Source organism: Panthera pardus, unplaced genomic scaffold (genome assembly GCF_024362965.1).
Source record: "Panthera pardus isolate Hobbes unplaced genomic scaffold, ASM2436296v1 HiC_scaffold_11, whole genome shotgun sequence".
NCBI lineage: Eukaryota > Metazoa > Chordata > Mammalia > Carnivora > Felidae > Panthera > Panthera pardus.
Genome location: NW_026526666.1, coordinates 24,030,495 through 24,053,978, shown reverse-complemented (window position 1 = coordinate 24,053,978; position 23,484 = coordinate 24,030,495). Strand labels below are relative to the sequence as shown.

Sequence of the window (23,484 nt, the reverse complement as noted above, 5' to 3'; positions counted from 1 at the left end):
CTAGCTAACATTGATCTCTGTCTTTGACTACTTTAGTACTTATTGGTTTCACTAAATTTAGCTTTCCTTCATGTATATCATATATTTGTTTTCTATTTCACATTGGTAATCCTTGAATTCACATTGTTGTAAGCACCTTTAGAGAAGAAAGGTCATAGTTTATGCAGCTAATTTCCTTTTTTCCCAGTACAGAACTTTTATCTATCCACCTGTCCACATACATGTGCCCATACACACAGATACATACACACAGACCCCCACACGTGCACACTGGTTAAATAAACAAATCCACTGGAAAGACTCAAGTGAAAGTGCAAATGAATTTTAAAACACATTTTTTTTGTGTCGCTATAGTCACTCTTTCAGTTACATACTCTTTCTTTGGGTACACTACCAAAATTATCTCAGATATTCAGTAATTCTTATTTAAGCAGAAGAAAAAAACAAATAAGCCTGGACTCCTAACATCATAATATTATAAACAACAAAGTTGAAGTCATATTGGATCATTTATTGGTACCACTAAATAAAGACAAGTAAGTTTCATATTAAAATAATGACTTTTAAAGAGAGAAATGTTGACAAATTGGAAAATGTTTTTCTCTGTATTAATACAAGATCTGACACTCTCACTTTTTATGCAAACAACTCCTACCACATTCCTGCCTCATTACATACCCCTGATTAAAATCCTAAACTGGGCATTCTTATCATGTTCTAACCCCAGTATAATTATAGATCTTTTCTCTCATTTTTCCTACGTATTGTCTATGTTTAGGGACTCCACTAACCCAGAATGCCTTTTGGTGAAATTAAAAGAAGCCATTGCACAGGTGCAAGGCTTAAAGAAGCAGAAAGCACCTTTGTGAAAATTCAAGGAAGGCACTCCTCACTCTGAATAGAAGCAGCACAAAAGATACCATTGTTAGGTGAGTGGAGCTTGGTCAGATTTCAGTCGAGTGCCCGTTCTGTGAGTACCCCTGGGCAGTGAGTAGGATCTATAGTCTTATCTGGCAGCCCCTTTAAGTTCCAGTAGTTCAAATCACTCAGGTTTTCTTATCCTCCTTCTTTATTTGTATCTTGATTTTTGCGAAGCCTTTGCTGACTCCACATTCTATACCCACATCCAGAGAGAATCAATCATTATCTCTTCTATGTCATCCTGTGCCATTACATTTTTTATTAGTGCATTTATTATATTGTATTAGATGTATGTTTACACAACTGTCTTCCCTACCAGACTGTGAGATTTTTAATGGCAAGCTTCATGTTTTAATTCACATTTATAAATCTACTGATGAGTACTATCTAAAGAAGATAGCACTATTTTTTTAATGTTTATTGAATGAATGAATTAATTAATTAATTAATGATTCCACGCATGAATGACTATGTGGATAGGCAGCTGGATGTATATGGATGAATAAATAAATGGCTAGATAAAATGCTTTTATAATTACCTGAAATAGCTTCTTTAAATCTTCATCTGTTAAAATCTTATACTATTTTTCTATTCAAAATCTCCTATTATATATTTCTTCTCTAATACCATTTTAACAACTCTAATTATCATTACTCATTTATTAATAAATAGTTTATTTTTCCCTGAAAAGACCATGCCCTGAAGTGATGAAGTAACTTGCCTGAGGTCACATGGTTCAAAACTGTTAGAACTGGGTTTGAAATCAGGTCTGTTTAATTCAGAGTCTAAATTTCCAGCTGCTGTATTTGTTACCTCTCTTCATTTATTCACTTTGGTACTCTCCCAAAGCCAAGTGCCTTGAGTCCAGCAGCTGGTACTCAATAAGTGGTAACTGGTCAAATTAACTAAAAAAATTTAAGTGGAGCTCTCTTCAGACAACTATGGGAATTACTGAAATCCCAACAAGGATATCTTTAAATAATCGCATGTGTCTGAAAAAGCATATTACAAATAAATCCAAAGTATCCAATCGCAATAAATGTATGCGTGAATTAATACTATAATGTGGGTATTAAATCATTTTTAAAGTATACTATCTAATGTTACATTTCCTCCCAAACTAACACAAAACATAAGACAAGCAGTGATAAACCTTCATTCATGAATACATTAAGGCATTATAAAATTTTTCTTAACGAATGTTGCACTTGAAGGAAACATTATTTATTTACAGTGTTAATGAACTTATATAACAAACTCATTAGTTTTCTTAACTCCTCTTTCAATTCCTTTAAAATGAATTATCTCACTCTATGCATTTCTCCTATTTAATAGATGAATACGCTCTTTATTTTGAGGGCATAACAATACACAAGCATGGTCACTGGCTTGTGCAGAGACAGATCAGTAGGCAGGCTTCCCTCAGGAAACAGCGCTACAGAACACAAAGGAGCAACGTGTTTCTGAAAGCAGAGGAGGACTCAAAGGCTGAAGGACAGGTAGGATCTAGACAGATGACATGAGTGGAGTAGGGGAAAGGCCCAGATTCAGGAGAAATCTTGGTGTGCTGGGGAAAATTCAAGTTGGCATCATAAGTTAAGGAGTTTGGGCTTTATCTTGACTGCAAAAAGGAGCTTCTGAAGGGTTTTAAATGAGGAAATTAGGATCAAACTTATACTCTAGAAAGATGACCCTGGTGGCAGCATAGGCTCATCGGATTTGACAAGGGAAGAAGTGGAGGCAATTTGAAGAGGTGATAGAGGCCAGAACTAAGTTAATGACAGTGTGGAGAAATAAAAATCTCACTTTGTCTATATGTTCCTTTTTAGTCTTATCACTGCTTAGCACTTTGCAACCAACAGGCAGGAAGGTGGAAGTGTTGATTTTACTTGACAGAGATTTTACCTGCCTTCCATTTCTACTCCATCTTTAAAATGCAATTCAACACTTTGTTTGACAAGTCTAAAGCCTTTAGCCAAATCCAAAACTCTTACCGGTCACGAATTTTTTATTTTATATTTCAAACACTATCGTTCCTAGCAATATGTATTTTTAAAGCACGTGCACTTTTCTTTTTCATCATACCTCAAAGTCTGTTTCTTTTATGGGTAAGAAGAAGCTAAGTAAAATGACTGCTCATTTTTTTCAGTACACATTTATTATATTCAGGGAAGTAAAAAGATAAAAGTAAAGTCAAAAGAAAAACATCTTTAGAAATCCTTTCGAATGAAAATTGTGAAGTAGTACAAAACCACCACAATCACAAAGATAGTAAATATTCTCTATGTACTTTAATTTAAAATCTATAAATAGATTTAAATATTTAGAAAAAAATTAACACATGCCCTTTGCACTGTCCTTCATTCAATTTTACCTTTCAATTCTCTTTAGCATCTCTGCCTTCCCATCATTTTTAGTTCTGCGAACTGAATTCATGCATTCACTAGGTTGAAACCTAGCATAAGAGCCTTCTCTCTCATCTCCTGACTCTCTTTTCATTTCTTCAAGAAGTTAACAGATCGGTCAGTGAGATGTCTGGTCAACCAAAAATTGTATTCGGCCCCAAAAACAGGCAAATTAAAATAATCATATGAAAGAGTCATTACAGAGATAGAATTGACCAGATATACAAGAGAGAGAAGAGGAAAATAAAATTTGATAAAAAGTTCCTAAGTAAAGATGTACACAACAGTGTTATTTTATATTAAGAAAAAGGTGTGTGTGTAAACACACTAGTGTAAATCTTCCAACCTTATTTTCTTTAGAAGTATCTCTTATTCTGAGACTGTGTTGTTTCCTACTTCTCTCATAAACTTCCTTACTAATATATTTCTTGTATATGTAATATAGTAAATGTTATAACATGTTTAAGGGCTTACTTTAACGCCATTACACAGTGAAATAAGAAGCTGTCAGCCCTATTTTGGTTTTGAAATTGATTTGAAAACTGTATTAGTCTGAGTAATCTAGAAATCAGTAATCTAGAAGTCTGAACAGGGGTACCTGGGTGGCTCAGTCAGTGAAGCAACCGGCTTCCGCTCAGGTCATAATATCATGGTCTGTAAGTTCGAGCCCTGCATTGGGCTCTGTGCTGACAGCTCAGAGCCTGGAGCCTGCTTCGGATTCTGTGTCTCCCTCTCCCTCCACCCCTCCCCTACACATACATATTCTCTCTCTCTCTCTCTCTCTCTCTCTCTCTCACACACACACACACACAAACAAATAAACATTAAAAAAAAAATAGAAATCTGAGGAACACTGATGTAGAGGATTTGAAGCTGGGTACCAGAAACGTTAAATACTGGAGGTGGAACAGGTTCGGGAGCACATATTTAGTTTAAAGCAGCGAATGAGAAGTGTAGGTAACCAAGTGGAGATGTCCAGTGAGTCTGAAATATACATCAGCACACAAGTAAAGATTTCCAGTGGACAGCTGAACATGGAAGAACACAGATGGAAACACAGATGAGAGAGTTATGCAGGAGAAGGTGCAATGGGGATCCTTGAGAGTACTGTGACAATAAATAAAATGAGGAAGTAGAACTACAGGGTGATAAGTTTTATGACGGAAAGAGCAAAAGGAGCCAATTTAGGAGTCCATCCTAGCCTGTCAAACAGCTCCTCTGTGTACGTCTGAGGCCATGGGGACTCTCCAAAGTACAGGTGCTCCAGAGACTGGAGCTGGAGCCACAACCAGCTTTTCTGCTTTGGGTTTCCAGGTTTCTGCCTGTTAAATTGCATTCCTTTTCCTTTTTTTTTTTTTTTTTTCCTAGCCTAGTTCCTTCTGACTTATACTGATTTGGAGAGCATTATTAATTTTACATTTGTCATCTCCACAACACATTGTTTCCTAAATCACACTTTTGTCTCTATGCATGACCCAGAGGCTGGTTACACTCGTTCTTAGAGCCCTGTATTTCTGTGATGCCACATTATGCCCAGACCACAACATCCCAAGCCCCACTACTCAGAGACGCTGGGCTGAGGTGGGAATAGGTCAGTGAATTGAGCCTAAAAAGCATGATATAATCAGTACTGGGTCCAGGCTCTACCTAGTAGATAAGTAGTTCCTGCCCAGATTACAGAAAAAGCAGGGGGACAACCAGAAAAGACTAAATGGTCATGGCAAAGTGGAAGAAAACTATTCAAGGAAACATTAAAGACAAAGTAAATTTTATTACCATGTGAGAAACAAACAAAAGAAACTGAAAGAAGAGAGGCAGACAGCATGTTATGAATAGGGGGTCTTTCCTGAATAGGAAAAAAAGAAGAATTTTATTAACAAGAGCAAATTTTTCCAGAAACATTTTATATAAAGGAGATCACTATATCTGTGTTTAATTAAATTATAGAGCAAGAAGAAAACAAAGCATTTTGTCAAAAAGTAAGACAACTGATATCTAGTAATTATGGCTTTTTTCCCCCACGACCCTCTAGTTACTGTAAGAGTATGTTTGACTTTATATTTTATCATTTTTACATTCTGCATTTGTATCATGAACCTAAATAGTGAAAAATTACAATTGAAATTTATAAAATACTTGTTTTCTTTTCAATTAGGTACATAATTGGTACACAATTAGGTACATAATTTGGGAAGTGGATAGGAACTCATCTGATTCAAATGGACAGACAACATGGTATTCTGGACTGTGTAAGATCATTAGGAATATAGATCTTATCTGCTATCATCTTGTGTACCACCCAGATTTGATAAATGTATTATCTATGTCTTTAAGCCATTAATAAATATTTTGAAAACAGAAGAACTAGTAACTTCATGGCATTTCCCTGTAGAAATGCACACTGAACTCTCAATCAATTAAACAGTTCTGCTATCTAGTCCATGTTAAAAAAATTCTATCCAACTTAATATACGTATATAATGTATTTCATATACGGTTATTATATGTCATATATAAATGCTGTCATGAATGAGTAGCAAAAATAAATGAGGAAGTATGTAACCATTGGGAAAAAAAATGGCTGAAAGTGATGGCAAATGCCTACCTGTATATATTTGTGAATGTACCAAGAAGCCTGCTTTCCATCATTCACTGATTCCACTGTAGTGTTAGCCACACCAACAATATCACCACCTGCGAACACCCATGGTTCACTGGTTTGCATAGTTTCTGGATCTACTTCTGGGAGATTCCATCTGTTAAATTTTAGAGGGCTCAAGGCTTCTTTTACTGTAAGAAAAAAAAAGTGAAAGATAAGAGGCAATGACTGATTTGTGCATCACATAACAATAATTTGAAAATTAAAAAAATTATGACTTAATTATTGTTCTAGGGACTCAAACAACTGGTTTTAATGAACCATAAAAATGGAAAGTTAATGAAATATCTGAGTTAATAATATATTCAAGGCATACTGATTTAACCAATTCAAAGTATACATCACAGGTAGGTATTAAAGACTACATATTTGGGCAATACTTCAGCTCTGGTATTTATGTATAAGAAGTACAGATCCATGAAGAAGGAAAGTACAGCCTTTCACATGTTTGAATGTGCATATAATCCATTTAAATCCCTTTAAATGAATATAAAATGAATTTTCTAAAATTTTGTTTGTCTATACCATTATTTTCACAAATATGATATCACTCATAAGATCCTAAATTTGTTCCTGTGTGTCACAGATGTAAGTTATATTGTGAATTTGGGTGAATGGCCAGTCTCCTTTCACAACAAGAAATTTTATAAACAAAACAAAGCCTTCTACATTTTCACCAAATTATTCGCACCTAATGCTAAGCAATTTGATGGACCCACAATATAGCTACATAAGCCATCAATTTCTTTTAAAATTTTTTTTTAATGTTTTATTTATATTTAAGAGAGAGAGACAGAGCACGAGCACGGAAGGGGCAGAGAGAGAGATAGAGACAGAATCTCCATCAGTGCAGAGCCCAAAGTGGGGCTGGAACCCACCAACCATCAGATCATGACCTGAGCTGAAGTCGGATGCTTAACCGACTGAGCCACCCAGGTGCCCCTCAATTTCTTTTTATTTTATAGAAATCAACAAATGCAAACACTACCATTGGTTCCTTGTGGAAACTGCTCTTTAAAGAATTTTAAGTTATTTGCTGTGCTCCAGTAAATCTAAAAGTGTCATGGAAAAGGAAGACTTTGAGTTCCTTTAAGAAAAATATCTAACGTGGGGCGCCTGTGTGCCTCAGTCCATGTAGCGTCCCACTTGGCTCAGGTCATGATCTCACCATCCATGAGTTCGAGACCCGTGTCTGGCTTTCTGCTGACAGCTCGGAGCCTGGAGCCTGCTTTGGATTCTGTGTCTCCCTCTTTCTCAGCCACTCCCCCGCTCATTGTCTGTCTCTTTCTGTCTCAAAAATAAACATTAAAAACAAATTAAAAAAAAGAAGAAAAATATGTAAAGGAATCTTTGAGTAGACACATAATCCAGATATTTGGAAGAGATCATGGAAGAGAATGTAAGTTATAGAAAGGGTTCAACAAGAGAAGGGCATAAAGGTTGATAGCACCGTATATAATGGAGCAAACTGAGCCAGTGTTTAGGATTAAATGTTCTCTCCAGGTTTTCCTGTCATGGATTTTAAGTACAGCATCTCAAGACAGACTTGTGGAGCTAGTCTTTAATTCAAAAGAGAATATAACAACTTAAACTAAAGAGACTGTAAGATTTTGGAACACAAAAGTTAGTTGTTTAACAAATTAATGAGTTAGTTTAAAGGAAAATAAGCAAATGTTAAAAAAAATGTTATTCTGATATCTAAAACCATTTCTTCTCAATAAAAATGGAAAAATAAGACACAAAAATAAACCTTTGTAGTTTTTCTACTTGAAAAATATTAGAATTTTAGAAAACTATTGAGGAATTACTTTGTGTGTTCCCTACAAGACTGTAGGTTCCATGAGAATAGCAATGTGTCCATGCTATTGGGTACTGTACCACAAAGCCTAGTACAGTACTTGTAGCATAAGAGACACGCAATTCAGTAGATGAGTGAATGAATGAACGAATGAACGAGCAGCTGGATTAGTGCTATTGTGCTCAGGTTTTTATTCAAAAATCTAATACTGTTTATATCTCTGATGTGATTTCACCTTTCATCGAGAGTAAAATTAAATATTCATGTAATTATTTTCAATGCAGAATGGCATTTTGAGAAGATTTTTCTAATGTCTTTAAAGGTCACATGAAAAGACACCTTTATCATTTGTTCCCCACATCATAACAGATCATCACTACCATCTGTTGATAGTTATCTGAGTTGCAAAAAAGTCAATGGTGAGTATGGCTTGTCAGTTCAACCTGTTGTAATAATGGTAACTGGAACATACCATCATTGAATGGTGTATGTAATGGGAAATAGAGTAAAATATAATTCTCCTGTATAAGAAATGACCTTATTTGTCCAAGACTTTGGTACAACTTTGCTCTATATAGAGAACTGAAATAAAGATTTTTAAATGAGAAGGAATTCAAAATTATTTCACCAGGAGATCAAAGCCCTTTTATACATTTTTCTCATTTTTTTACAGAAGTATCCTTGAAGGTTAGCACAGATTTCACTCTAAGCTTGAGCAAGGTAGGGATTATGCCTTAGTTATCTTTGATTTCCCATAGCAGCTATTAGAGTCAAAGACATATATACTGTGAAGTTATTGAAGCTTAAGCTTCAGGCTCTCTCACTTGCATGGTCCTTTTTTAAGGCCCTGTGCCTAAATTTGAATTTGTAATTTTTTTCTTTTAGATAAAAGAATCTTCAAATTATATAAGCTTCAGGCCTCATAAAAGTTAAACTTACCATTAAATACAGTGCATTATACACAATAGGTGCTGAATAAATGCTCATTGAATTAAACTGAAGTTTAATTTTATAATGCATTTTATAATTTCTTATGACTTAAAAATGTAAATAGTATGATTTACTTTACTATTAGATCTCTATCACTGACTCAGTCAATAAGTAGTTAGGAGATGTTACTGTAAGTTTAATAAGTAAATCTTGCAATTCTTAAAATATTTAGCACCAACACCATAAGCCACCTAGGATCATTTATTTGTGAATTCAAAAGCACAATTCTATTCATGGGTCTTTCCATTATGTATGTATTATTTTATGTCCCTACACACTCATACATACTCATGTTTACTCTTGAAACATGCTATTTCCTCAATATTTGATTCATTTATACCTTGAAGACTTGGGCCTGAATATTAACTGTTTTAATTGTTTTATTATTTGTGATATCCAACTAACCTCACTAATGATCAAACAACTCTCTGATACCGTGTGCCAAAATAGAAAGGATTTTTCTTTTGTATTGAAAATTATTTCAGCCCACTTTTAAAAACTATGTACTCAATTTTCCCCCTAATCTTTTTAGAGGCCTTAAAGTTTAGCATCTCCATAGTTTGATTTAAAAAATAAATAGAAAAAAAATGAGGCTAAGCAGTTGGTTGTGATGTTATTAAATATTACAGCAAAGCTTACATCAGTCAAAATAGAGATCATTTGTTTCCACTTTAATACCTAATCTTTTGACTTATTGATACCTACAAAGGATCTTTGGAAAAACAAAGCATGGACAAATTTATATGAATATAAAATTCTACAGTAGGTAAAAAAAAATGTTTTCTATCAGTAGCACTAAGCAGCTAATGCAAGAATGAGTATTCATTACAACTTGAACATCAAATGATTAGGATCATTTCCCTGTTGGCACAGTGGACTCTATATTTAAGTAGATGATCTATATCTGTGTATGTATGTATATGTGTATTTCAGCATTTACAATAAAATAGAGGGAAAGCAATGGAGGGAGATGATCCATCAATTTATTGAAACTTTGACTCAGTTTATGGATCCAAATAATACCTTTTATGACTTCAATGACTCTTCTGAGATATAGCAGTTATTCCCATTATTTAACCATATTTTGTAAGCTCCAAAGTATTCAATTTAGAACTGAAATCAAGGATTCAGTGAAAAAAATCCATGTGCATATTATGCATAATTTGTCAGAAAGAAGTTCTTTTATTTAGCTGTTTCTTACGAGGAAGACTTTCATCCTCCTCATCATTGTAACTATCCTTCTATGAACTCCTCACACACAGCTCACTTACATCTCTGCTGATACATTTAAGTTGAAATACAATGAAAATAAATCTCAGAAGCACATCTTCTGTTCTGCCTTTATCTAGCTTGGAAGGAGTGAAAGCATAAGTGGATGAAAAATGTATATTTACATTTGCAAACCAAATAACTACTTGCTATTTCCTATGAAGTGTTAAATGAATATTAATAGAAGGACTGTATTTTTTTTCTTCCTTGTTTATAAAATAACGGGAGTGAGGGAAGAGGGATTTTCTGTTATGATATGAGCACTTTTACCACGGATTTCCATGAGATTGCATCTTGATGGAGACTGCAGCATATGTCCCAATAGCTCCATAGTTGAACAGAAAAAGAACTTGAAAAAGAACCCTAAAACATGCTTATTCACAGTCTATATTATTCTGCAAATGGGAGAGAAATGTGTTAAGTGATATGGTGCCTGGAATTTTATGCAGTCTTTAAAAAGAACGAAAACATCCTTAATTCATACCAAACATTCAAGATTTATGTTAATTTTCTGCTTTAATTACTACTATGTTCGAATGAGCTTATTTAAAAAACAAAGACACTCCGAGGTAGCTTTAAAACAAGAAATGGTTTTGAAATAGGAACTTTTAGTCAATTTAATGTTATGCATGAAATGATTTTTTTATATAGACTTAATTGTATTGTGACACACAAGTTCTTCAATAAGCCACAGCTTAAAATTGCAGAAACCGTCCCTCAGGGACACATCACTAGCAGATGCAGATTGCCAAGGTCAATTAAACTGATGTAGCTGTGCTGTCATATACGTAGAAGAGAAACCCACAAGCATATGACAAGTATATTTCTCAGTATTTATAAAAAGATGTCAAGAATGTTATATTTTAGTACATAAATATAAATTAATTCTGCATAAACAATAAAACAATACAACAGGAATCATAATGAAGAAGGATTATTAGTATTCTTTGAAGTGTTTGATATGCTATAAAACAATAGGGGGATAAAAAATTTCAACATTTATAATAAAATGATATTTTGAAAACATGGATGAATTCATCTATATGCTTGTTGTTTAATTTTGCATAACCTATTAGCCAATAGGACCAAAGCACATGAAACAAAAAGGTGAGCTGAGGCAATAATCTCAGTGATTCAAAGCTGAAAGCAAAATCTCTCCAAGAGCAAATGAATTCTAATTACAGGGCCAGGATATCAGAGTTCTGTTTCAATAGAATAATCTGGGGTAAGGAAGGGAAAGAACCAGAGAATGCCTTCCACTAAAAATATCAATTCCTGGGGCGCCTGGGTGGCTCAATCGGTTGAGCATCCAACTTCAGCTCAGGTCATAAATCTCACAGTTCATGGGTTCGAGCCCCACATCAGGCTCTGTGCTGACAGCTCAGAGCTTAGAGCCTGCTTCAGATTCTGTGTCTCCCTCACTCTCTGCCCCTCCCATGCTCATGCTCTGTCTCTCTCTCTCTCTCAAAAATAACATTAAAAATTTTTTTTTAATGTTTAAAAAAATATTAACTCTGGATGGCATGAGCTTTTCTTCACATCCCCCTTCTGCCTCTAAGTATTTGAATCAATATGCAATCCATTCACAAACACAATGGAACTCACAGTGAAGATTCATCATTGTCCTTCTGTAAACCCCACAAAAGTTAACCTTTATTGTGCACGTTCCCATTTCTTCAGGACCTCAAATATCATCTCTTACTCTCCTTAGGATACTGTATTTCTCATATTTCTCCTCTCTTCTCAAATCCTATTTTGAAAAACTTTAGTTTTGGAATGGTTCTCTTTTCTCACTCTAACTTCTTCCTTTACCTAATTTTAGGGTAATTTATACTGACTGCCTTCTTTCTTCACCACCCAATTATTCCTTCCAGTCTGTCCCTTTAATAAAAACATGGTCTCCATGGTCCCTAAATTCTGTGACCTCAGTCCTCCCTTCTGCCTTCCTGTAGCATCCAATACTTATATCACATTAATGTTAATCTCTTTCTTTGACTTGCAGAATGCTACAGTATTCAGGCTCTCCTTATCTTTAAACTTTCCTTCTTGGGGTCTGGCACCTCCTCATCTCCTCTTCCTCTTCCCAGTCATGTGCCTTTAACTTCATCTCTATGAAAATGACTTCAAACACAACCTTGAGCTCTTTTATTCTGGCACTTGTAGTTGCCTGTTAGAGATTCCAGTGTGGATGTTGTACTGTCCCTTCCAAATCATCACTTCTAAAACCCAGTTCACAAGCTTCTCCTGGGCCTTTCACCATCTCTCGATTGACATTAGTAAGTTTGCTCTTTCAAGTCTTTTACTCATTGTGACCGCTATTTCTTTCCTCTTCTCCTCAAACTTTTGATGGATGAAGCTCTTTTTTCTTGTCCCTGCTGTCAGGAGAAGACCTTGTCTCATATTTCATAAAGAACGCAGAGGTTATTATATGGGAACTCCCCGGTCTTCCCATTGTCCACACTACAAACTTACTGAATCTGTATCCATTCTCTCTCTCTCTTCCTTCTTGTTTATAACAATTACTAAACTCTCCTTATCAAAGGCCAGTACCTCCACATGAGTCCTAGAATCTGATCCTCTCGTCTTTCTTAGGTAACCTAGGGATTTTCTCCCTAGATTGCATATTCTATTATCATCCACCCCCTCTGAATTGTTTCTTATAAGCATGTATCTACATGTACAGTATCTCCCGTTTTAAAACCATTCCAGATCTGCATTTGCCTCCCAAAGCTTCACTAAAACTTTTCTCACTAAAATGATTAATTAGCTCTAGGTTGCCACATCCAATGACTCTTCTCAGTGATTACCTTGCTTCAGGAAAACTAGGGGTAAGGTGGGTGAGGCACCCAAAGAAAAAAACTTAAGAAGATCTTTATGTTCAGAACCTTAGGCTCAAGTGCAGGTAGGTACCTCACTTGTCTCACCTTAATTGTGGCACTGCCTTTTCCATTTTGCAGCAGCATTTAACAGATGACCACTTCTTCCTCATAAATGTCCCTTAGCTTGCCTTCAATGACACGACACTTTCTGATTTTCCACCTGCCTCCATGATCACTCTTTAATCTCCACTTCTGCTTTTTCCTAGTCTCCTTTGTCAAAGTACCTAGAAATAAATCCTAAAAATCTTAGCATAATCTTTGAATCTTCTCTCTTCAATAAACTCGACATCCAATCAGTTACCATGTTCTGGCAATTCATCTAAAGGCAACTCTCCTAGTTACTTCTTACATCTCATATCATCTTCACTTAATGAAGAACATTAAGAAAAACAATCAATATTTACTGATCCCCTGTTTGAGGCAGGTATAATACTGTACAATTCTATATAATAATCTCATTTAGACCACAAAACAACTCTTTAAGGTACATATTACCATCTTAAATAGAGCCAAGGGGTGGCAGAGCTGGTATTCAAATCCAGTTAGTTCTGACTCCAAAGCCCTCCTTGCCACTGACCTTTGGTGTGGGGGCAAGGAAAAGCCAGGAATGGTCCAACAAGGGTCTCTTAAAGCTTCACAACTGGGAAGGAACTAAAATGAAGCAGAAGGGATTGGAAAAACCACAGCAAATTCTAATCTCGACCAGCTTTACAGATAAATACCCTTTAGGTCAACTCTTCCAGTGGAAACTTTTCTTTTCCCTTTTTGGTAAATTAACCACAACCACTTTCTGTTAACCTAGTCACTATGTGACTTCATTTTAGTTATTTGCTTTGCCTCCACCACTCCTTGAGTTTAAGGACCATACCTGAGTCAGCTTCTTCCCCAGCATCTAGCACAAACTGGTACATAAAAGGAACTTGATGAATGCTTTTTGGTTGAAAAAATGTAATATCTGTCCATTCTATTTATTTGGCACTCATATTATCCTGTCTTGATTATTCTTCCTGTGTATCATACTTCCACAATTAGAGAAAGCTCATTGCGGGAGGAAATCCAAATATTTTCCTTTTATTTAAAAAAAAAAAGCTTCTAAAAAAAAACTTCTATAGTGACAAACACACTGACTAGGAAAGAATATCCACTTGGTTAATTTGATTGATTTAACTATTCCAATTTTCCTATTGTTATGGTTAAATAATGTTCAGTTTATATACGCTTGTAGAATTCAGGCAGTGGGAAAATACAGATTTAATTCTCCTCCCTTCCATGCTTAGAACAAGTTTAAGCTCCCCAAGTTAAATACAAAAAAAAAAAAAAGGAAAAGAAAAAAGAAAATGGATGTCAATACTAGCCTGTAGCAACTCCTTTTACTTGTATTCTACAGGGAGTGCCATTCTCATTTCCTAAACTGACCAACTAATCAATTAAGAATTAAAATTGTCCAAGCACTTCACCTTGATTTGCTTATTTTCTCTGCAATAATTTCATCTATTTAAAACCCTAAACTCCTTGAAGATTTGATTTCATTTTAACTGGAAGAGATCTCCTCAAGGAGGTCAATGTCCTTGAAGGAAATATATGGGGATTGTTTTCAAATTCTCTGTTGGATTCCCAAATGCTGTACTTTGATTTACTTATTTATATTCAATGATACCATCTACTTAAGACTACAAACTCCTGGAAGGAATAGATCATTCTTTAATCTGATTTGGACCATAATCATCATAATTCTATGCACATTTGGGTGCTTAATACTTCTTGATAATTAGGAGACAGTGAAAAAAGAAAGGCTACTGAAATATTCTATATATACTTCTCAGTGAAAGAACCTTTTAAAATGCTGAATGATATCATCAAGTGATATAAATAATTAAAGAAAGGGATTAAGAAAAATGTTTAATATAAGTCCCTATTTGCTACATTTAAGGCATAAATAAAAACAAATAGAAAGCTAGTAGTAAATTATACTACTGGTGAAAACAATATTATTAAAATATAAGTGAATCCTGAAAAATATTTTAATTAACAAAATAAATCAAATGGAAAAGATTCCCTAAATAGAGCTTTAAAAGTAAGTCTATGTGTGTTTGACTGCCATGACTAATTATGTATCCATGTAATGTGTGTTCAATTTGGGCTTATTTAAATAGCAGAAATGCTCATTAGCTTCAGTATATCTGTGAAGCTTCAGTAAACAGTTTAATGGTTTTTATGTTTAACCAATTTCATAAGTTCCTGTAATTTTAGCTTTAGCAGCTCATTAATGTTATTTTTTGATATCCATCTTATGCCTGTTTTTTTCCCTGTCAATCGTTTGTAGGCATACTTCAATGCAAACTTAAAACATACAGTAGAATATATTTTAAATAATTTTAGTACATCAGTAAATGCATAATTCAAAAATACAGCTTCTTTATATAGAGCATGGGTTTATTACGATGCAGTTAAGAAATACTTTGGTATTGGCAAAGGTTATTGTGTTCATAATGATAATAATGACATTTATTGAGAATGCCTCCATGAACTCATGGTTGATTCTGATCTAGGCAACATACATATTGTCTCTTTGAATCCTCACAAAATAGATGTTATTTCAATTGTACGGTTGAGGAAACTGAGAGTGAGGTAAGTTATGCAAGTCACACTCTTAGGATTTGAACCTAACTACAGATCACTTACAGATGTACCAACTGGAAAAGCCCAGAGGTCTTTAGGGGTATTTGGAGATATATACCTAGAATTCAGGAGAGAGTCCTATGCCTTGGGATAAGATATAGTCATAAAGATGGATAAAGTTCATCAAAAACATAAATCCAGGTAAGAGTCAACCAGTTATTTTTTACAGTGGCAGCAAGCACAACCTGAACTAAAGTCAGAGGGGGAATTATCAGCATCTCATGAGATTCAAGGTATTTCTGAGCCATGCAAACCAAGAAGAGATAATTTCAAGAAGTGTAAAATACAAGAGAAATGTAAGGTAGGTACCTAACTTGGTGATGTCAAGGTCAATGAGCAGTAAAAAGATGACATTTGCAGGTAAATGATGAGAGTGAAAGGCAGAAAAAAAAGGGGTTAAGGACAAAGGATCTGACAAAGATGGCAAGGCAGTGCATACAGGATACCCTTTCCAGGAGTTTAATAATGACTGCATAGGAAAAAACTTAAGGCACTGGCTTGCATTCATTCATTCAATTAGCAAATATTTATTGTCTACTATGTACTAAATCCTGCTGTAGGCACTAGAGTAAACTGTAGATAAGAGACCTGTCCTTGTGGGCTATGCATTTCACTTGGCAGAAGATTCAAGAAACAGAAAGTAAACAAGTAAGTGAATTTTATGATAGTGAAAATGGTTATGAAGAGGATTACATTGAAGGGGGTGTTATAAGCTAAAGGAAGTGAAAAGGGGGACAGGTGCTTTAGATCTAGGGAGATGGAGGGTCACAGAGGGCTCTTTGATGAGATGACATCTGAGGGAAAATATTCTTAAGGGTAAGAATAAGCCAGCATGTGATGACCTCGAGGCAGATCACTGCAGGCAGAGGGAAGCACCACAGAGGCATTAAGGTGAGGTGAGGTTGATGCACTTGAAGAGTAGAGGGAAGTGGGAGAAAGAAAGGATACAAGGTAAAGTGGGGTGTGGAGGGGAAAGTAGGGACTTCATCAAGGAGGACTTTATAAGCTATGAGAAGAATTTTATTCTAAATAAAGTAGGAAATGACTGGAGGGTTTGGAATAGAGGAATGACATGATATAATTTCTGTTTATAAGGGCTGATTCTGGTAGGGTTATATAGAAGCAAGAGAAAAAGCAAGATGACCAGTAAGGAGACTATCTTCTTTATGCAACTGAGAGTGTCCAGCATCTGACTGTTCCCTCGACAGAATGAAGATTTGCTGCCTTATATATGACACTGTACATAAATACCACTTCCATATGCTTCTGTTTTTACTGTGGATTTTCATTTTGAATAAAGCAGTCATCCATTGTATTCTGTTCATCCCAACATCCATCTAACTCTTCATTCATCCCTTTATTCAGTTAATCCTTGGGACTGTTCCAGGGGTACTTTGGATTAAAATATGAATACCCTACAGTCCTATTGTCAATATAATTTAGACCAGATAAGATATACAGAGAGAAGTAGGGGGAAGAGCAGGAGCCAAAATGGACACACATATTTAAATCTTTCCTCTGTGTATGAGGAAAACATATTTAATAAGCATGTTCCCTTAGATTTCTAGTACCCACCAACTTTGGAATAAAATTCAGATACCTTAGCCTGACAGTGAAAATGTTTTGTGGATTAGCAATGATATGTTTTTCCACCTTTACAGTTTCTCACTGTGTACCTTATGATCTAGCCAAAGCAACTACTCCATCCACATATCTACCTGTTCACTGTGATGAAACGTGCTTTCCTGGTCTCTGCTCTCTCAAGTCCCACCTGTCTTCATCTCTACTACAAATGCCACTACTTCCAAAAAACCTTTGATTCTTACAGCTGGAAGTCATCTCTCTGCCCAGAGTGTTACACTAACAGTTTATCTGCTTCTCCTTGCATCACTTTTGACCTAATGGTGTTTTTATTTAGGTGAATTTTTCTCTGTCTATTGGACTGCAAGCTCCTATAGACAAGAACAATGTGTTCATTTTTGTGTACCCAGGAGAACCTAACACAGAACCCTATATACTTAACAAATACAGAATGAAAGAATGGGAAATAAGATCCCACAGCATGTAGGAAGGCAGAATAAATAGGGTATCAAAATTATTGGGGTGCCTGGATGGCTCAGTTGGGTTAGTGTCCGACTCTTGATTTCAACTCAGGTCATGATCTCACAGTTTGTGAGTCTGAGCCCCATGTCAAGCTCAGTGCTGGCAGGGCAGAGCCTGTTTGAGATTCTTTGTCACTCTCCCTCTCTCTGCCCCTCCCCTGTTCATGCGCTCTCTCTCTCAAAATAAATAACCTTTTTTTTAAATTTAAAAAAAGGGTATCAAAATTAAATTGAGGTTTTTTTTTCAATCCCACTATAAGTGTGGGGGGGGATATTTTAGATTCTAACATATGAGAATAATGCCATGATACTGGGGATGTAGAAGTTCATTTGGCAGCAGTGTGCAAATATGGGGGGAAATATTGGGTCATATTAAGCCAAGTGAATTGTCAATACACTTTTCAGAGGACTTGGAAAATCACTGGGTATTTGTCAAGCATGTAGTGTATAACATGGCTAGGAAATAAAGGTTCTTTGAAAAAACTTAAAAGAGATTCATAATTACAAAATATAAGTATGGTTAGCATGAAAATAAGGTTGGCCCTGAATAGCATTAGTCCGTATAATGGCTGGGTGGGACCTCTGAATGGATGTTAAAATTAATGCCGGCTTTCTCCTCCTGCAATGCCAGCACAGTTGGAACACCTAATAAATTACATGTATATATTCCATTTGAATTAAGTAGTTTCCACATTTGGGAGATAGATATTAGATATGATTCAATGTAATTTTCCAATTTATACAATTAAAACTTACATTTTTTCAGGTCAATGTCTCACCTAACTAAAGTCTATCTTAAATAGGTATATTGTTATTTTTATATTGTGTTTTGAGCCAAGAACACAAATGCAAAGTAATTAACAACAAAATAATCTCCAATACAAAATACATATTACTAAGAACAATAGTATAAAATATGCATCATGGCTTTATAATTTAACTAAACTTTACATCTTGGCTTTACATTGCATAGGAGCCTAGCATAGTTTAATATTTCATAAGAATATTAGGTTTCAGAATAAACTTTTAGTATACCATGGCTAACTAGTATTTAAGAGACAAATATAATACGCCATGGTCAGTAAAACTCCAGACATCTATTATATTCACTATATATTGAATAACACTGGCTATGTTTTATGATTTCTGTTCTCTGAAACAATTATGTTATTTTTCCATTTTCTACCTTCTTTCTCCAGCCAAAGTTGTTTAATGTCACTGCTCTACCTCTTGAATGTAATCTTTGATTTGATGGAAAACTACTGATTTATCCACTGTCTCCATGTAAGAATGCATATGATAGCAACCACTAGTGAAACCTGGAAAATAAAGATAAGAGAAGGCTCTGAACAGAGCTATTCACTGGGGAAACAAACCTATTCCTATGCAGTTAGTAGAGGTAAGTAAAATAATTACAGAAATATCATGGTGTACTTCAAATGGATGTCTAAGGCAGTTGTTAGTGATGTGATGTTGATTCCAAATCACTTTTAACACTGTTATCAGTCTGACCTCCTTCCTCATCACCTCCACCCTTTTAAAATAATTCCAAAGAAAAACTGTGCAAAGATTCCATTATTTTCATTGGTTATTTTGCAGAAATGTCAGTACTTCATCCCCACTTACGGAAAAAAAAAACCTGATAATTAGGGCAATTTTTAAGAAAACATGTACAGTTTTACTATTGGGCTCCTAAGAAAGCTTCTTGACCAAAATATAATTGAAAGCAAGACAGTGTATAGGGAAGACTAAAAAGAATTCATTCTCATCATGGGGCCAAGCATTACAAAGGACATATTAATGTTTTATTACTCAGGCATTATAAAATGAAATGGTAGCATAAGGAACCAAACACATTAGTAAAGGACCAAAGGTACAGAATAATGGAATAAAACTGTCTTGACACCATGTCTTCCTTAAGATATTTACCATCTGAAAAGCAGCGGTAACTTACGTTGACTTTTCCTCTTCATAATGTGATAAGTGAGATGTTTCTGGAATTTCAGAAGAAATACCACATATCCTCTTTTATCATACTTTTAAAGTGTTATCTAAACTATAGGCTATGACAGCTTTCCTTCTTTAACTCAATCAATAAGCAGTACTGCTGTAGGTACTGAGCTATGATAATGAAAAGGCAAGATAAATCATATGTAATGATTCCCAATGTCTGTTTTCAATCATTCTTTCTTTTCTGAGTTCGAATCCCATTTCCAGTTGAATGAATGAGCAAATCCAAATACAACAAATCACAATTTCCCTCAGATCTGTTCTATCTGCTGTATTCCCAAATGCTATCAGCATTATGAACATCTGATCGAACTACCACACTAGATACTCCACATTCAACCTTTTCATCAAACAGATGACCAAATCCTGACTCTTCTATTTCAGAAATAGTCATGATTCTGAATGCCCTTCTGTAGTTCTACCTCTTTTACCTTAATCTGGACCTTAATAAGTAGCCACTTAAACTAACAAAAATAGTTGAATTTATTTCACTAATACTATTCTGTCTTGATTCCAGGCCATCTTTTTTTCAGTATTACTGCCCCTGTAAAGCAACATGCTTATTTCATACTTCTCATGCCTTCTTCCATGTGTTGAAATGTTCATGATTATAACACTCATGGTGTCTCTCCGTATCTTACCAGTCTTCAAAAAGCTGAAATTCATAATTATAATTCATGAATCTGGAGGAAGAAATTAGGCATGCATAACTCCCTTCTGTCATGCCTACAGCTTGGGAACTGACTATTTGGGCAAAGGTTCTCTCCATTCTTTAATACTAACAATCCTACTGGGGCAGCTTCCCATTAGGGGACCTACATTGTTGGATCATACCCATGACTGTGTAAATAAATTTGCCTAATTCAGGTGTTCAACACTAGAAAACACACTTGCCTTCTTATATGAACCACCTCAGAGGTGATTTCATGGTTTCTAATTCCCAACTATTTGAAGAATATATAACTGGTACAAAATCCAAGCACTTATCAGAATTATATCATTAACAATAAAGACCTATCCCATATTTAAACCTTCCATTTGTCACCTGGATGTATATAGGATAAAATCCAGAATCCGTAGATTGTCATATAACTCTCTTGATTCCAAATAAGTTTGTAGCCAAACTTCCTGCCATCTTATCCCTATGCATGTCCCACCCTTATTTTACTACACATTACCTGCTCCAGCTAAACAGAATTTCCCAACATTGTCTAGTCAAATGAAACCATTTGTCAGCTTAAACTTTTGTGTATGATATTCCCTCTAACAGAGAAACTCCTACTGAAGCTCTAAAACCCAATCCAAATGCAATCTCAAAATTAGCACATCGTTTGCAATGTATGTATTTACATGTCCATTTCTCCCATTAGCATATGAATGCCTGAAGGGCAAAGACATTCTTTTACTCTTATTTGTATTCCTAGCACCAGGACAGTAGATATAACATAGTTGGATGTTAAGAAACATTTGCTACATGATGAATAATGAGAGAATGAATGGCAAAAATCATAAAATAAAAAGTTCAATTTTAGAAAGAAAAATGGAAAATTCAGACCTTCATTTATAAAGAGGAGAACATGCATGAAATAAGTAGGCTGATGACAACTTTCTAAAGACATGGGTTTTTTTATATATAGCTTTTTTTGTAACGTTTATTTATTTTTGAGAAAGAGAGAGACAGAGCATGAACAGGGGAGGGTCAGAGAGAGAGAGGGACACACAGAATCTAAAACAGGCTCCAGGCTCTGAGCTGTCAGCACAGAGCCCGACACAGGGCTTGAACTCACCAAACACGAGATCATGACCTGAGCCGAAGTCGGACGCTTAACCGACTGAGCCACCCAGGCGCCCCTATATATAGCTTTTTAAGATGACGGTAAAGTGCTTAATCTAACGGTGTGGTGTTGAGCAAGTTGCATAATCTCCCTGTGGCTCCCTCCTTTCCACCCCCATTCCACCTGGAAACTCCCACATACACCTCAAAGTTCAATTTACAACCCACTTCCTCTAGGAAGCTTCCCTGGACCCTTAGATTATTTCCCGTGCTTCTCTTGCAGTGCAATTTATCGTAATTGTGAGTCTCCCTGTTAAACTGCATTCCTGGAGACAAGGTTTGGCATTGGCCTTTTCACCACTTCATCCTTAGAACTTAAGCTCAGTGCCTGGAATAGCAGGCAATCAGAGGTTATTAGTTAAACAAATAAGCCTGTGAAATGAGGGGACTGCAATATTTGATTTAAGTCCCTTACAGCACATTTGGAAATAAAAACAAAAGTCCCATGCAAGTTATTATACAATAACATACCCAGTAAATTACACTGGATGACAACTTTGGTTTTCAATTCTATCTCATCCATTTTCAGTTATAGTAATCATTAGTAGGCCCCTTCCTCTAACATTTGTGCCATCAACCAAAAAGTTTTCATCTCCCATAAAGTTCAGTATTCCATAATCTGTTCCCTTGAAACTTCATTGCAAGTATTTGTGTTTATTTAAAAAAAAATGCATACAATGGTGAAAATACGACTGATTAAGTCATAGTTTGAATTCAGTACCCATTCCATCCCCTTCCTCTTCATTTTTGGTAAAAGAGATAAGGAAATATGCATGCCTGGCAATTTCTAAATCTGACTTAGGCCACAATAAGGCACATTATCCCATGGCCTGCACTTTTTCCTCAGTATGGGAGCAGGTGAATCAAAGCTACACTCGAAGCTGGTATTGGCAGAATCTTTGATTTACCCCATGAGGTTTTAAAAAACTTTTCTGAGGGCTTCCAATAAAAGGAACTAGAAAGTGATTTTAAAATCTTTTCCCCCCAAAACACTCCCTTCATGAAACTAGTTGCGGTTAATGCTATCAAGGGAGTTGATTCAGAAGGAATTGGGCTTTGTGTTTCCTTGTTATTTCTAGTGAGATGAATAGAAAGAAAATGTAGGCACTGGGTGACATGTAGAAACTCCTTTCCTAGAAGAAGGGCCACACGTACCATGGTATATTTATAGTTCAGTCACTTTGTCACTTACTCTCCTGAGCAGTGCCTTGCAGCATTATGCTGAGTCAGGTTTATTGGCACCATTCATCCTTTCTCTTTTTTCCAAAAACATAGTGTTTTCTTTAAGTTTACTTATTTATTTTCAGAGAGAGAGAGAGAGAGAGAGCATGCACACACATGAGCGGGGGAGGGTGAGAGACAGAGAGAGAGAGAGAGAGAGAGGAAGAATCCCAAGCAGGCCCTTTAAAGTCAGCTCAGCAAGGAGCCCTGAGCAGGCTTGATCTCATGAACTGTGGGATCATGACCTGAATTGAAATCAAGAGTTTGGATGCTTAACTGACTGAGCCACCCAGGTGCCATGAGGTGTTTATTCTTTATTTTTTTTAATTTTTTTAATGTTTATTTATTATTGAGAGACAGAGAGACACAGAGCGTGAGCAGGGGAGGGGTAGAGAGAGGGGAAGACACAGAATCCGAAGCAGGCTCCAGGCTCTGAGCTGTCAGCACAGAGCCCAACGCGAGGCTTGAACTCACAGACTGCGAGATCATGACCTATGCCGAAGTCGGTCGCTCAACCAACTGAGCCACCCAGGCGCCCCATATTCTTAATTATATCATCCCATAACTTTCAAACATTTAAAAACTCAAACAGTATCCTCAAAAATACTTCTCTCTTTCCTTCTTAAAAGTAACAGTGATTGGGGCACCTGGGTGCCTACCTGAAGTAAACGTTCAACTCTTGATTTTAGCTCAGGTCATGGTCTCACAGTTGGGAG

The 23,484-nt window shown here is 35.7% G+C and overlaps 1 protein-coding gene and 1 long non-coding RNA gene across 3 annotated transcripts in view; one reads left to right on the top strand and one right to left on the bottom strand.

Moving 5' to 3' along the window:
- The window catches only part of DPYD (dihydropyrimidine dehydrogenase), an 850,732-nt gene that overhangs the window by 414,821 nt on the left and 412,427 nt on the right, over positions 1-23,484 (bottom strand). The window contains exon 12 of the mRNA XM_019457587.2: positions 5,933-6,117. Coding sequence (XP_019313132.1) covers positions 5,933-6,117 — 185 coding nt within the window. The remainder of the gene's footprint in view (positions 1-5,932; positions 6,118-23,484) is intronic.
- The window catches only part of LOC109271899 (uncharacterized), a 46,740-nt gene continuing 24,051 nt past the window's right edge, over positions 796-23,484 (top strand). For both annotated transcript variants that reach the window (XR_002082160.2, XR_008418419.1), the window contains exons 1-4: positions 796-929; positions 8,107-8,203; positions 15,771-15,902; positions 18,903-19,102. This is a non-coding gene — a long non-coding RNA (uncharacterized LOC109271899). The remainder of the gene's footprint in view (positions 930-8,106; positions 8,204-15,770; positions 15,903-18,902; positions 19,103-23,484) is intronic.